General features: G+C 40.8%; 1 protein-coding gene across 3 annotated transcripts in view; it reads left to right on the forward strand.

Annotated features, from left to right (window-relative positions):
• Positions 1-417: 417 nt before the first annotated feature.
• The window catches only part of LOC109935044, a 54224-nt gene continuing 37817 nt past the window's right edge, over positions 418-16824 (forward strand). For 2 of the 3 annotated variants that reach the window (XM_048607704.1, XM_048607705.1), the window contains exons 1-7: positions 418-648; positions 5488-5551; positions 8398-8543; positions 13897-13970; positions 14072-14180; positions 14886-15137; positions 16361-16657. In XM_048607704.1, the coding sequence (XP_048463661.1) occupies positions 573-648; positions 5488-5551; positions 8398-8543; positions 13897-13970; positions 14072-14180; positions 14886-15137; positions 16361-16657 (1018 nt within the window). In that variant the 5' untranslated portion in view covers positions 418-572. The remainder of the gene's footprint in view (positions 649-5487; positions 5552-8397; positions 8544-13896; positions 13971-14071; positions 14181-14885; positions 15138-16360; positions 16658-16824) is intronic. The other variant, XM_048607707.1, reaches the window with a different exon arrangement.

Below are 16824 nucleotides of genomic sequence, written 5' to 3' on the forward strand. Positions count from 1 at the left end.
ATGTAGCATCCATATTCCTGACAGACTAAGACGAGGAGGAATTTCTTCACTCAGAGGCTGTTTGATCATTGATAATCTCCGCCCCGGAACTGTGGACGGTCAACCATTGAGTATGTTTAAGATAGGGGTCAGTATCTTTCTACATATTAAAACCATTAAAGGACAGTGTAATTGTGTTAACGCAGAAGGCTAACTGTTGAATGGCAGAGACTCCTACTCCTACTTTCCCTGAAAGCAGATTGTCCAAAACCTTTGCAGTGAAGTTCACGGCTATCCCAAACCAGCAAATCTGAGCAGTTCTTTATCGAGGTATTTACAACTGTGTGTTCACCTGGACCGGAATTTGATCCGCCTCTTTCATTCAAAAAGAAGCTTTATCAATTAAGAGAAGTTAAGTGTTAAAGAGGGGGCGGATAATCAGGTCTTCCTGATGCTTACACTGCAGGTGTTTATTCCGCATCCCAGTTTCCAATCTTCCCAATTGGTTTAGAAAGAACCGGCTGGGTCAAAATGCTGCTGGAGGAGCACTGATTTCTCTCTGACCGTCTCCGGTGGGAGGAGAGCTGAACAGAATGTTGTACCTAAACAGTCTGACCCTGGCTTTACTTTTCTCTGCGATGATATTAACAAGAGCCCAACAATCCGAAGGTAGGAGTTCCAGTCTCCAATACTAATAACGGCTCGATCAAATCTCATTCAACTGCAACTTACTTCCCAATTTGTGCAATGTTAGAGCTTTTATAAAAGCAGATGTTTAAAAAATCTAATCCTTTAAATGTACGCCGATCGGACACTGTCAATCCCATGAAACATTTGAAAAGGCAATGTCTGATTATCGATGGGTGTCTGTTTAGCCCTATTGAAATAATTGTTCTGAATTCTGATCGCTGGATCTGAAACGTAACTCTGCTTTCTCTCAGCAGATGCTGCCAGATCTGCCGAGTTTCTCCAACTATTTCTGTTTTTGTTAGTGAAACAATTGTGCTTTTTGTTTTGGATTACAGTCTACAGGGTTAGTTATATTTTCCACGTTTTGCATTTTCACATAACTGAAAGATCTAGTGTATTGAAAGATCTAGTGTATCCCAAGATTTGAGTTGAAATTTCCGATCAGTCGACTGCGGGGCAAGATTTAAAGCATGACCTGTACTCTTTCTAGCGTCTCTTTCTCTTTGTCACCATCTCCTGAAATATTTTTAAACCTGATTTTTTTTTTTTTTGTTTGTTTGTTTGCATAACCCAGGTTATACGAACTGGCTGTCATTACGTTCCACAAATGGGTGATACATTACCTAATAGGAACTGCTAATCAGGCTTTATGATTAGCAATCAAAATCTAACCTATCAGAGCAAAATCATTTTGCATGACATATTCCCTCTGGAGGAAATGTGAAACTGCTTATTCTAACCATGTGTTGGAGCTTCTGGCTTTATTAAAAAAAATTAAGTTTTCTTCTAAAATTGTAAACCAAAAACGTTCACCGCAACTTCTCCACAAAAGTAGAACAAGAGAATTATCACCTTGGTAAGCTCTCTCTCCCTCATCTTCAAGCAGTTTGTCACCATCTTCCAGGTGCTTGGGATGTGTCATTATGTTAGTGGTGCTTTATCAATATGTCATTGGATAATCAAACTGATATCCACACCTCTGGGGTTCCATTCTTCTGCAATATTCTCCCCTTGGAGTTGACTGGACTTTTACTAGCTCTGCCTCGATTATTGAGTTGTTTCTCTGTCTGAGTTTGAGTGTCAGATATGTTGAAGTGTTGGGTTAGGATACTAATCAATCCTTTACCCTCTCAATGCTTATGAATTCAGGAGATCATTGCCCAGTTGCAGTTTGACTCAATTTGAAGGAATTTTGACCAATCTCAGGTTTACAGCCCAAAGGAAGCCATTTAGTCCACTGTTACTGCTTTTTTTTCAAAAAAAAAACTTGAACAATACCATCTGATTCACTCCTCTTCTGCTTTTTACATTGACCTCTCTAACCACCACCCATTTCAAGCATTAATTCACATTTTCATTTAAAAGACGTAGGCTCTGTTCCAACTAGTCCTGAAGAGTCTTGACATGGTGGATGTGGAGGGGATCATTTTTGTTATGTGGGAAAATCTGGGACTAGTGGCCATCCTGCAAAAGCTAAGGGTCAGTCTTGCCCCTACTTCTGTTCCCACTCTCCCACTCTCCCTTGGTGGGGGGGGAGGGAGGGAGGGAAGGAGTGGAAACAGCAGTTTTGAGTACTTTTAAAGGGGGTTAAGGGGCAATTGGGAATGTGGAGTAATCATGTCAGCCATGATCCTATTGAATGGTGGAAATGGCTTGAGGAGCTGAGTGGCATGCTCCTCGTCCTTGTCCTCATCCTCGACCTCCTCATCCTCATTGTATGTTGAGAGGGAAGTAAGATTTAGGGTATGAATTTGATGGACGTAGAGATATGTGAAGGACAGAATCCCAGGATACTAATATTTTTCTTGAAAGTGCATGTGCAAATAAATGTAGCCAATAGTATCCTGTGATATAAACAGGAGCATAGGGGTTATAAATTTGTACAAGGCAATAGTTTGGTCATAGCCAGAGAGAAGTTGTGCAGTGTTGGGCATCCCATAACAGGCACAGAGGCCATAGAGTATGCAGCATAGATCCAATGATACAGATGAGAAAATAGTCATTTGGAGACTTATGAGGTACAGGGATAATTCCACCAGGAACAACAGACACATTGCAGCAATTCACCACAGCTCCTTCAGTATCGTCCAAACCCATGACCTATACCCTGTGCAACAGTACCCAGGTATACCCATGACCTATACCCAAGAGCAACAAGTACATACCTGCAAGTTCCCCTCCATGCTGCATACTGACTTGGTTTGGAACTAGATCACCATTCCTTCACTGTTGCTGGGTCTCAAATCCTGGAATTCTGCTTCACAACACTATCCCTAGAGCACATAGCTTGCATTCGCTCATGACTCCAGTGCACCGCCACCTCAGGCAGTAGGGGATTGGTTTTGCCAGTAATGCTCATGTCCCAGGAGAGAATTTTTCTTTTTTTAAATTTTGAGGTTGGGAAAGCATTCTGCAGGTTGGTGGGAATGTGTTTAATAGTAGATCCTAGAAAGGAATTGGAAAACAAATCGCAGGGCTATGCACAACTTTTAAAAAGCATCTGGATGGGTATATGAATAGGTAGGGTTTAGAGAGATATGGGCCAAATGCTGGCAAATGTTCTAAATTAATCCAGTCCCATCTAGTTGGCATGGATGAGTTGGACCGAAGGATCTGTTTCCATGCTGTACAGCTCTATTACTCTAATTACTGGAAAAAAATTATGGACAGGGACTAAGTTGATCTTTGTAAGATCAATGATCAATTGGTGCTCAATCACCTCACTCCATAATGCACTTTTTATTTCTATGATCAGGGAATTTGACTAATTACAAAAATCTTGCAGTTTAAAATAGTTTTTGCTCAATTTCCTACTTGTCGTGAGAAGTCATGGCAGTTATCATTTTTAAGTAATCAATAATACAATATATTTGAAAATTTTTCTTTCCCTGAGGGTTATTAAATGGCAGAATGTGCAAATTATCTCCTGATGAAGAAAGTTACAAAAACTCAACTCCCTGAAAACATTCTCTACATCCTATCTTTATTTTAAATCTGCGATCCCTAATTTGCAGGCCTCCCACATCTACCCTGTCAAGACCCCCAAGATCTTATTTGTTTCAATCAGGTCACCTCTCACTGTTCTAAACTCCAGCAGATATAAACCTAGTCTATCCAACCATCCCTTGTAAGACAATATTGCAGGTATTAGTTTCCTGACCTACTGAAGACACATTTATGCTCTTGTTTAAATACAGGGAGCAATACTGTACTTCTACAAACTCCCATCCCCATGCTTGTCAATATTGAATTGCATTATGCCACCTGTTTGCCCATTCAGTTGACTTATCACCTTTTATAGCCCTCCCACAGTTTTCCAAATCTCCTTTTCACCATCATTTTTGGTATGGTGCTACCTCAGTCAAGTTCAATTGTATAGTCTCCATTCAGAACAAAAACAGATTGGGTAAAGTCTCCTGGAGTACTTCTAACCTTTCTGCAATCTAAGTCTCTAACCATTTTGGAAAGTGCAGTTTCAGTGTGGGTGTTAAAAGGGATAGCTGTGGATATGTCGCATGGTTGCTAGCACAGGTAGGAAATGTATGACCATAAGATTATACGAGCAGAATTTGGCCATTTGGCTTATTGAATCTGCCCTGCTAGTCAAACATGGCTGATATGTTTCTCAGTACCATTCCTCTGCCTTCTCCCCATAACCCTTGATCCCCCTTTTATTAATCAAGAACCTATCTACCTCTGTCTTAAATACAGTCTGACTTTGTCGCAGAAGGCGGTGAGGGCCATGATTTCCACAGATTCACCACCTTTGGCTGAAGGTATTCCCCTTCATCCCACTTCTAAAGGGTCGTCCCTGACTCTCTGGCTGTACCCTTGGGCCCTAGTCTCTCCTACTCACGAAAACATCTTTACCACATACACTCTATCCAGACCTCTCTAAACTCCATTGAGTATGGATCCAGAGTCTTCAACCATTCCTTAGGCAAACCCTTCATCCCAGGATCATTCTTGTGAACGTCCTCTGAACCCCCAACACTTCCTGCCTTGGATATAGACCCCAAAACCGCTCACAATATTCCAAATGTGGTCTGACCAGAGCCTTATACAGCTGCAGCTCTTGTACTCTAGCCTTCTTGAAATGAAAATTAAAATTGTATTTGCATTCCTAACTACCAACTGAGCCTGCATGTTAAACTTAAGCAAATCTGAACTAGGACTCCTAAGTCCCTCTGCACGTCAGGTTTCTGGAGCCTTTCCCCATTTAGAAAATAGTCCATGCCTCTCTTCTTCCTACCAAAGTGCATAACCTCCCAATTTGCCACGTTGTATTCCATCTGCCTCTTCTTTGCCCACTCTCCTAGCCTGTCCATGTCCTTCTCCAGCCTCCATGCTTCCTCAAAACTACCCATTCCTCCACCTATCTTTGTCAAATGCAAACTTAACAACAATGCCCTCAGTTCCTTCATCCAGATTGTTAATCTATAACATGAATGGATGTCCAGCACCCTCTTCCCCCTGTTAAATATCCCCAAAAATTGTAAGTTTAAGCATTTGTCTTCTGTCTAGCAATTTGTTGTTTTAAGCAATGTGTCAAGTTTCTTTTTGTAACATGTGCTTGACTTGCGTTCAAGTAAATGCCTTTATCCTATCTGATGAAGAGTTCACAAGTAGATAAGAAAGAAAGCCTCCTTTTGAGGCACCTTATCAAATGCCTCACATTCAGATCTCAAAATGGTAACAATTGCCAACTCGCATTGTCTTTAAAACATGTTAACTGGCAGAATCTGTCTCTACGTTTGTAAGTAAGATGCTGCTAAGGAAATGCCCTTTTTATAGAAGTATTTTCTTTGTCTTTTAAAGAACCAGAAACCTGTGGTGCTGTCTCGCTTTGCTGGGAAGTGACATCAAGTCTCACATCTGAGAGGTAAATAAATGTATCTGAGGATAATCTACACCTGCAGAGTAACACTTTTTTTAAAAAAAAAAAAATCATTTCTGGGAAGTGGGTGTCATTGGCTGGATGAGTATTTATTGCTTATCCCTAGTGGTCCCTGAGAAGGTGGTGGTGAGCTACTTTCTTGAACTGCTGCAGTCCATGCGCTGTAGTAGACCCACAATGCTCTTAGGAGAAAAAAATTCTGGGATTTTTGACCCAGCAACAATGAAGGAATGGTGATATATTTCCAAGTCAGGAGGGTGAGTGGCTTGCAGTGTAACTTGCAGATGATAGTGTTCCCATGTACCTACTGCTCTTGCCCTTCTAGATGGGAGTGGTTGTGGGTTTAAAAGGTGCTGTCTAGGGATCTTTGGTGAATTTCTGCAGTGTAGCTTGTAGATGGTACATAGTACTGCTACTGAGCGTCTGCAGTGGCAGAGTGGATGCTTGTGAATGAGGTACCAATCAAGTGGACTGCTTTGACCTGGATGGTGTTGAGCTTCTTGACTATCTTTGCAGTTGCACCCATCAAAGCAAGTGGGAAGTGTTCCATCGTACTCCTGACTTATGCCTTGTGACTGGTGGGCAGACTTTAGTGAATTGCTTGCAATAGAGCCACACAGCATGGCTGTGGCCTGCTTTTGTCTGCTTAAATGAGGCTACCTCCCAAAATAGAACCGCCCATGAAAGCTGGGCACTTTATCAATGATTAGGTTCGAAAGCCAACAGCGATGGTTCAGGAATATGCCAATTCATTCCCAAGATCTTTACTTTTTTCAAAACAAAAAAGAATCTAACTTTAGACCTGATGTATTTGACCTAATTTCCTTGACATCTGACTAGAACATGACATTCCAATTTAAAGATGCCCATTGTGCTCTATTCACATAACGTACAGTTCCTATATAAATTTGATTTGAACATTTCAGTAGCAGCAACAACAACTTATTTATATGTGGTACCCTTAACACTAAATATTTCTAGGGTTTCATAGTGTTTGACCCTTGAGACACATGTGCAGGCAGATGACCGAAAGGCCAGTCAAGGTACGTTTAGGAAGAGTCTTAAAGGAGGTTAAAAATTTCGTAATGAGGGAATTTCAGTCCTTTGAGCCAAGCAGTTAAAATCCATGATTGGCAATGGTGGGTCATTAATAAAGGTAGGTGATGCCCAAGAAGCTAGAATTCGAGGAGCACAGATATCCCAAACGTTGTGAAGTTAGTGGAGATGGGAGATAGGGAGGGGTGAGGACAGGAGGGATTGACAAACTAGATTTGGAATCAAGGTGATTGTAAATTAGTGAGCAGATGGGATGATGAATAGGTTGCTGAGTTGAGATACTAACATCAGAAGTTTTTCTTTTATTATTTGTGGATCCTTTCATGAAAGCAGTAGGACCAGCATTGCATAGCCTTTCAGAGGCAATTAAATACAAACCAAGTTTTGAGAGCTGATTGGATCATTGAAAATGGTAGAAAGATTCAATAAGTCAGGTCCAGAGAAACTGGCTTCCCTGGTGGGGTTATCAAAACATACAGATTATGTCTTAAAATCTCAGAACATTTATAACGGAAATCAAGAAGTAGTTTTTTTGTAGTCAGTAGTGGAAGCTGTAACCATTCTGTGATTGCAGCATGGAAGGAGGCTATTTAGCCTGTAATGTCTGTGCTGGTCCTCTTGAAGAGCAATGCAACTATTACCGTATCTGACCTTTTTCCTTGTAGAGGTGTAGCATCACTTCCTTGCTTTTATAACCTATGCCTCTATTTATAAACCCAAGGATCCAATAAGCTGTCTTACTAACTGTTTCAACTTGCTTAGCCACCTCCAGAGAATCATGTACATGAATCCCAAAGCCCCTCTGCTCCTATACTCTCCTCAAATTTGTACCATAGAGCCTGTGTTTTCAGTCCATGTTTCTTCTACCAAAAGGCATCACCTCACATTTCTCTGCATTTAAATTAATCTGCCAAGTATCTGCCCATTTGATCAAATGGTCAATGTCCCTCTGAAGTCACTCAGCATCATCCTCACAATTTGCTATTCTCCCTCGCTTAGTATCATGTGCAAATTTAGAGATTTTGCTCTCAAAACCCATCTCCAAATTTGTTTTATATAAGTCAGAAAAAGCAAGGGTGCCAATACTGTTCCCTAGGAACACCACTTTCAACTCCTCTCCAATCTGAAAAAATCCCACCAACAGCTCAGTGGGAACACCTTAAGGGGACACAAGGTTCATGACGGGTTAATATCGCTTTCTCGGACTGGACAATGATGCCAGCAACAGCCCTGTCCCAAAACAGTTTTTCCAACTATTCAACAATGGCATTTGGTATGTTGGAATTGTTGACTTGCTCGCCGAGCTGGCTTGTTTTCGTTCAGATGTTTCGTCAACATGCTAGGTAACATCATCAGTGAGGCCTCCGATGAAGCGATGTTGTTCTACTCTGCTTGGAATTTACACTGTCTGATCTGTTATGGTGAGTAGTCTCATTTCTGGTTTTGTTCCGTATAGGTTTGTATATGGGGTCTAATTCCATTAGTTTGTTGATTATGGGTTGAGACCCAAAATGCAATCAACAAACCAATAGAATTGGACCCCATATACAAGCCTATACAGAACAAAACTGGAAATGACACTACTCACTATAACAGACCAGACAGTATAAATTTCAAGCAGAGTAGAACAACATCGCTTCATCGGAGACTCCAGTGATGATGTTACCTAGCATGGTGACAAAATGTCTGAACACAACATGAGCTACAAATCTTTGCTAAAACCTTGACTTTGACATGTACTTGTCACTAAAGTGCCTTTTGCTTTGTGATTCCAGAAGGCAAATTTATCTAAACAGTAACAATGTCCTTGAGGCTAACAGACTAAGAAAATCTGGCTCCTGGTTTCTGGCACCGAGAACACAGCACACTCTACAATACTCGCTAGCAAACAAGTCTTCTACCTGGAGAATCTACACCATGTGTATGTATATTTTGATAATGCTGCTTTCTTCTAAGTGTGATTTTTCTACCCTTAAACAGCTGTGCTTTGCTGATGAACCATAATGTGTGCTGTACCTTGGGATGATCTGGGTGTGAATATATAACAGGAGTGGCTCCCTCCTCATCATGAATAGGATCAAGGCTGCTCTAGTTTTTAAATTCAATCCCACATTTCTACCTACACTGATCTCCTTTTCACTTCTCTGCTTAGCAAGAATCGAGCTACCTTTGCTTTTAAAAGTATTCAAAGAGTCTTTCTTTTCCATGAACAGAGTTCCAAAGGCTCATGACCCTCGGGAGAAAAGAAATCTCCTTCTGTTTATAAATGGGTGAATCCTTACTTTTAAACAACAACCCCTACTTCTAGTGTGCCCCCCCCCCCCCCCCCCCCCCAAGAAGAAATATCCTCTCCTCATTCACCCTGTCAAAATCACCTCAGGACCTTTTTTTTTTGTATATTTCAATCAAATCCCTATTTTTCTAAATGCAACACACAAGCCTAAGCCTGCCAGCCTTTTCCAGTAAAACAACCCAGTACTTGTCAGGTAAACCTTTTTCTGAAAAGTCTTCATTACACTTACACCCTCTATTAGATATGGAGACCAATATAGCATGCTTACTGTAGATGTGGTCTCACCAATGCCCTGTTTAACTGAAGCATAACCTCACTCTTCTGTGTTCAATTCCCATCTTTATAAAGTTTTATTAACTTTCCTAACTACTTGTTGTATCTGTGAACCAGCCTTTTATGATTCATGTATGAGAACTTCCAGATGCCAATGCATCCCAGAACTCTGCATCTCTTAGCCTTCCAATAATATGCTGTTTTATTCTTCCTGCCCACACGGGCAACTTGATAAACCATTTGTCAGATCTTTGCCCACTCAGCTAACCCATCTATATCTCTTATAACCTCCTTGTATCCTATTCACAACTTATTGTCTTACCTATCTTTTGTCATCAGAAAATGTAGCAGCCTTGCTTTCGATTCCCTTGTCTAAATCCTTAATATTAATTGTAAAAAGGGTGATGCACGTAGCATGCTACGTATTGTGAAACTAACCTGAAAATAATCCATTTCTGCCTACTGTTTTCTGTCAGCTAGACAATCACCTATTTGTGGCAATATATTGCCTCCTAGACAATAAGATTTTATTTTTCACAATATACTTGTGTTACAATATCCAAGTCCTTCAGTTCCCTTTTATCCATAGCATATTACACCTTCAAAGATCTCCAAAAAGTTGGTTTATTGACCAACGAACAAAGCATTACACAGCCCAGTAACAGTCTGTGGAATTTTCCATCCAAAGCAATTGATTGAACATTAATTGCCTTTTCTGAGCTGCAATCCTCCCTACTTAGTTTAACTAGTCCTGATGCAGGGTGCGGACCTGAAACGTCGACTCGCCAGCTCCTCTGCTGCTGACCTGCTGTGTTCCACACTGTATTGACTCTGACTCCAGCATTTGCAGTTCTTGCTATCTCCTAGTTTACATCTTTGCATGTTTTTGTGTTAAGTATGGGGATAACACTCGTAAGCTCCCAAAGTATTGCTGCTGGATTGCATGGAACTTTCTGCAAAAAGATGTTGAGGTTGTACAAGACATTGGTGAGACCACTTCTGGAATACTGTGTCCATTCTGGTTGCCCATTTTATAGGAAGGATATTATTAAGCGGGAGACGATTCAGAAGAGATTTACCAGGATATTGCCAGGTCTGGAAGGTTTGAGTTATAAAGAAAGGCTGGGACTTTTTTTCTGCTGGAGTGTAGGAAGTTGAGAGGCAACCTTCACAGAAGTTTATTAAATAATGAGGGGTGTAGATAGCATTAGTGGTAGTTGTCTTTTCCTTTGAATGGGGAATTTCAAGACTGGGGGCACATTTTTAACGTGAAAGGAGAGAGATTTTAAAAAAGACATGAGGGGCAATTTTTTTACACAGAGGGTGGTCTGCCTGTGGAATGAACTTCCTGAGGAAGTGGTGAATGTGGGTACAATGAAACGTTTAAAAGACGTTTTAAATAAGGACATGAATAGCGAAGGTTTGGAGGGATATGGGCCAGGAGCAGGTAGGTCAAATTAGTTTGGTTTGGGATTATGTTCAGCATGGACTGGTTGCACCGAGTGGTCTGTTTCTATGTGCTATGACTCTGACTCTGACTTACAGATCAATTGATATACACATTCTCAAGCCCCTGGTAGAGCTGCTTCTCCCTTGCCGTTCTCAACACTACATCATTATGGCACCCCAATGTTAATGCTGTTGTTCTACAGCATTGATAGAATCCCCACCATGTGGAAACAGGCTCTTCGGCCCAAAAAGCCCACACCGACCCTCGGCGCATCCCACCCAGACCAATCCTGCGTAACCCACGTAGTTACACATCCCTGGACACTATGGGCAATTTTAACATGGCCAATCCACGTAGCCTGCACATCTTTGGACTGTGGGAGGAAACCAGAGCACCTGGAAGAAACCCACGCAGACACGGTGGTGGAATCGAACCCAAGTCCCTGGCACTGAGGTAGCAGTACTAACCACTGAGCCACCATTATGTACAAGACCAGTGAGAGGAGATTTTACCTGATGACTTTGGTCATCAAAAACCAGCATGTTTTTATGTAATAGTATCACAACCCAAGGTACTTTGCAGAACAGTAATTGAGCACATTTGGTGTAGCGCCACATAAGATTTTGGGAGCCATGATCAACATCAAGCTGCCAACAATAGAGTGGTAATGCACAATAGGCCAGAATTAGGTACACGGAAATCCAACAAACATCCTGAATTGGAGGGGTTTATGGTGGTAAAGAAGTGTGGAATCATAGAAGGGCTTTGGAAACCAAGTTGACAATTTTATAAGTAGGGAATTTTGGGCTTGGAAGGAGTCAGCAAGTGTTTTTCATCCCTTTTTATTTATTTAAAAGATGTACTGGTGTTGTAGGCAGTCCAGGGAAGGTTCACTAGGTTGATGCACGGCATGACGTTGCTGTCTTGAGGAGAAGTTGAGTAGATGGGGCCTGTACTTTGAGTTTAGAAGAATGAAGTGACCTTATTAACATCTATAAGATTCTTGGAGAACTGGATAGGGTAGATGTGGAGAGGTTGTTTCTCCCTTGGGAGAGCCTAGTACCAGAGGGCATAATCCCTGATTAAGGGGTCACTAATCTAAAACCGATGAAGAATTTCTTTTCTCGGAGGGTGGTGAATCTGTGGAATTCTTTATCGCAGAAAGCTGTTGAAGCTGGGTCGCTAAGTGTATTCAAAACTGAAGGATTTTTAACCTGAGGTGATCAAGGGTAATGGAGAAAGCAGAAAAAAGTAGAGTTGATGATTGTCAGATTAGCCAAAATCTCATTGAATGACAGAGCGGATTTGATGGGCCAACAGGCCTATTTCAGTTCCTATGTCTTATGGTCTTGTGAAAGCATGATGAGTAAATAGGACTTGTGCAGTAGCAGTACCTGCAGTAGAATCGCCCTTGCTAAATGTCTGTGGTTATAGGTCATTGGTTTTATTGGTATGGTATAAATAGGAGGAATCTCTCAAGTCTTATAATGCAGAAGGATGCTGTTTGGTCCATCCAGCTACAAGCCAAAGTCCATCTTTTTGTGACTTATCTATATGCATAATAGCTAATTAGAAAAATGTTGAGCATCTTGATGAATATCCACTTGAGAAACATTATCAGCTTGGTCCAGTTGGTAGCAATCTCTTCTGAGCCCAACTCTGGGTTTAAGTTTGCCAATGTTTAGGCACAGTTTGAGGCTGAAACCTTTAGTGCAGCACTCTGGCAGTATTATAACATCTGAGAAGCTGGCTTTCAAATGAAAGATGTTGTCTATCACCTTTGGTATTGTCTGAATAAAACCAAGGATGATACTTTCATTAACTAAGTGCTATCATCAGCCTGCTCAGATGGGCATATTAAAGCACACTGTTTTAACATCAGTGAAGACTCTGAGTAACCTACTCGATGTTCTGTTCTTTTCTTTTTCCCTTAAAACCCAGGACCCTCAAATGCAAAATCTGATTCTTCTGTTTTGTGGAAACTTGCTCTGTGGAGGTTGGCTATCATATTTTTTTTTACAATGGTTGGAAGAGTCCCACAAATAGCTGAACATGGATAACCAGTTGGTATGGGGAAAACTTTGCAAGCCATTTACCACAGCAGTCAACCTGCAGCTAAAGGAGACCAAAATCAACTTATTGACTGCTTCCAGGATCAGAATTCTCCACTTATAAAGTTCTCAACTTGCCTTTCAAAGCTCACCACAATTTCACACTTGCTTATCCCCGTAATCCCCTCTGACCCGGAAAGTTTGGGGGATCTTTGTGTCCCTGATTCTGACCCATTGTCCATCATCACTCCACTGTTGGTACCCCCCCCCAATATCTTGTAGCCCTGTGCCAACCATCATTGCTAAAGTATCAGGTGCATTGAATTTCTTTAAACAAACAAAATATTTCTCTGTATTTATTGATTATTCAAGCTGTACTAATCTTCAAATTCAGATCTTTGAGTGAATTTAGCCAGCTTGCTTTAAAGTGTGAAAGAACGCAAGATGCCAATGTTAGCAATTGAGAGGTTGTTGTCAAGTGGAGCTTTTCTTGTTTTTATTATTTTAAAAATGGTTTGGCGACGTGTTGAAAGCACCATCTCATGGGAAAATGGTTAAACCCACCATGCCTGCTATAACTGGTTAGGAGGGTACTTTAAAAATGGCTGTGAATCCTTCTGGGACACTCTGAAGCTTTCAAGAGGCAATCTGCAAATGATGTAAATCACCTAAACTGAACAACAGTTCAGTAATTTGGATATTGTAAAGAGAGACCTGTTGCCAAAGCCTTACATCTTGCACTCATCGGCACAGAAGCAGGAATGCCAATTTTTCAAAGGCCACAACAATTTATACACCATGAGACTGAGGACAACAAGATGTTAAACTTTGATAGCACGTTGTTTCAGCAATTCTCAAGTTCCCTACTATCAAATAACTGTTTATTAAAGACATGCTTTTCTTGAGCCGGTCTACATTTCCTGGGATGGATGGATGGGAAGCAATTTTATTTCCTGAAATACTATGGCTTTTTTAAGGAAATGGGATTGCACAGAATTTCCAGGACAGGAACCAGCTAGTCAGAAGCCACATGGTATATTCTGGTCTTTATGGTCCATTCTATCTTCTTTTTTTCTTTAACCCTTGCCTTCCTCATGATTTAAGTATAAAAATAATAATTCAACAGGTCAAAGCTGCAGTGTTTTTTTAGGTTTATAAATGTTGTAGATTTTGCTTTTTTTTCCCTTTTTTTTGTATTAACATTGAGGTCCTCCACACCTCCTGGTGGATTCCCTAAATGGAAGCGGTGCAGAAATGTCTCCCATCCAGTTTGCTGACTTGGTAAGTGGACAGCTGCTGTGAATGTGTTGGATGCTAGACTGTATGAGCTAAGCTTCCTATTTTTTTAATGATCTGCAAGAATTCAGCCTTTTTTTTTCTAGAAAATCGAAGACTCTGACCAAAGATTCCCGTTCCAAAGGAGCATCAATCTGGGCTGTCAGGGAGAAGTGTTTTACATCTCTGAGGCAGATGGTGTAGCTCTGGTATTAGGTAGATATGTACTGGTTTTTTTTTTTTTTTTTTGAAAGCTGAAGAGAGAGACTTGAAGTTTTGAATTGTGCACTCATCAGGACAAACCCAAGTCCCAACTCCAAATAGTCCCTAGTTATTCAGTAGGAAGAAAAGGGTGCTGCCTCTGGCAAATTGTTGCCATGGAGAAACTGATGGAGTATGCTAGACTCTCCAAGCTCCTGGGTAATTCAAAAAAAGGCACCTATTCCTTTTGTTCACAGATAATCGATCCCTGGGTACGAATGTATATTGCTTCTAGCAAGCCACATTGAGCTCAGCTGTTTAAAATTTGGCGCTCTCATGTTTGTCCTGTGGAGTGCAAAATGAAAAGTTTTTATTTCAAATGTTTCTCTTCAGTAATAAACTCGTTCTATAATACTCAGAGACTTATTAAAAGAAGAATGCTGGAAATCTGAAATAAAATAGAAAATACTGGAAAAGGAATGTGTCAGGAGACCTAATCTAATGTAGATCAGAGGTAAATCATAGTTGAGAGATAATTGTTAATGTTTTAGCTGTTGACCATCCATCAATCAAACTTCTTAGGAAATGTTTGAATGTTTGCAATTAATTCAAAATGTGGCATTCTAACAGATTATTTGTGGATGTTTTGGGGAGAAAATGAAACTTTTTTTAAAAACCACTTTTGCTGCACTAACCATTGAAACTGATTCAATCTTGAAGTTCTTGCTGCTGAATTCCCCTTGAAGATCACTACAGCAAGTACTGCTCTGAGTTTCTCTTGGGGTTTCAGAGACTGTTTCTTTGAGGATTCTCCTTGCGCCCTTCTGTTGCTCAACATGAGGGGCAACAATGTGCATCAAGAGATGGTTCGAGACCAGCCCTATGAAATCAAAGGCCTAACACCATGTGAAGGTTACACGTCATGTTTGATGATTGCAGGGCAGCATGATATCTGTGCTGCTAGCACAACAGGTAATTTGCTGGTTCTTAATGAACCTTCCTGTTTTCTTTAACTCCCCTTCTCTCTCTCGCCTTTTTTTTTGCAACTGTCTACCCAAAGGCTTATGTTAACAATCTTGCTACAACCCCTGTCATGCTGTAGTTTCAGGCTCTTGTTGCTGGGTGGTGCTCTGGAGCACATTTCAGAAAAATCTGCCAACTTTTGACATGATTTTTCTTAACATCTATTAAAACTAACCATGGGAAACAATGTTCTAGATCACTGTGGTAAATTGGAAACCAAAGTTTGTTTAATTGAATGAGTAATATTTTATAGCAGCAGTTAATTCCAATCCTAAGTGTATAAGTTGAGGACTGAATAACTGAGTGATTAAACCTCTTGATTTAAAAAAAAATTTTTTGAACAGTTTGGCAGCTGGTTACATTTTGGTATTTTTTATAGTCGGTTTATTTAGATTAAAGTATGAAGTGGCTATGTTCTGTAGTAATTTAGAAATGAAGTTCTTGTACAAGACTAATATTTCTTTTTGTGCATCTGGGATTTCCTGCTATATGGTCCACATCTTGTAGAATTCCAAAAGTCCACTAACATAACTTTGTCTGCAATGACTCAACATTCCCAAATTAGCAGGTTACGTAGGCTATGCCACACATGCTTTTGGGTCACTGTATTAAAATCATAGCTGGGATGTCTTTTCCAGCTGGACAGAGCCAGTTCTAAAGTAAACTGGCCTGCATAAGCTGACGTATTCCTAAAACAGTAGTTAGCATTGCTGCCTCACAGTGCCAGGGACCTGGGTTTGATTGCACCCTCGGGCGACTGTCTGTGCAGAGTTGTACATTCTCCCCGTGTCTGTGTGGGTTTCTTCCGGGTGCTCGGGTTTCCTCCCACAGTCCAAAAATGTGCAGGCTAGGTAGATTGGCCATGATAAATTGCCCATAGTGTTCAGGGCTGTGTAGTTTAGGTGGGTTATAGGGGAATGGCTTTGGGTGGGATGCTCTGAGGGTTGGTGTGGACTTGTTGGGCTGAAGGGCCTGTTTCCACATTGTAGGGATTCTATGATCTATGATTAGTAAAATGATCCATCAGTGCCAATTATCTTCCAGACTTTTTCCTATTTTAACTTGAATTAAGTTGAATATTATTAAGCTTAGATCAGAGACTTTGTAAGCAAGCTTGCTAATGAACGTACTTTCTGACATCAAACATTTAAAAACCAATCTTTCTTCTGTAGATCCTATGCCACCTAATAACTTAACCATAATCAGTTCGAGTGCTCATAGCCTTACTGTTTACTGGGACAAACCAGCTTTGGGAAGCGTCGACTGGTTCCAACTGGACGTCCACTTGCTTGGGCAGAGGGGAGAGGTCATCAATCCATTACTTCAGTCTTACAGTTTAATACAAAGTGGAACAACATTCCTTATCGATGGGCTGCCAGCTTGCCAGAAGGTGAATGTTTCTCTCGCGTCTGTATGTGAAGCAGTTGAGATCAAGAAACGTCCAGAGATCTTTGTGGTGGCAAATCTAGGTAAATTGATCAATATTGTTCATTAAAAATGAGAATCAAGCCATTCATGGATATTTTTTACCCCCAAACATGTTTGTTCACAAGATTTGGACATCACTGCTGGGCCAACTTTTTGAATCACTGCAGTCTGTGTAATGTAGAAAAACCTACAGTGCTGTTTGAGCAGC

This window comes from Rhincodon typus, chromosome 18 (assembly GCF_021869965.1).
Source record: "Rhincodon typus isolate 14 chromosome 18, sRhiTyp1.1, whole genome shotgun sequence".
Classification (NCBI taxonomy): Eukaryota; Metazoa; Chordata; class Chondrichthyes; order Orectolobiformes; family Rhincodontidae; genus Rhincodon; species Rhincodon typus.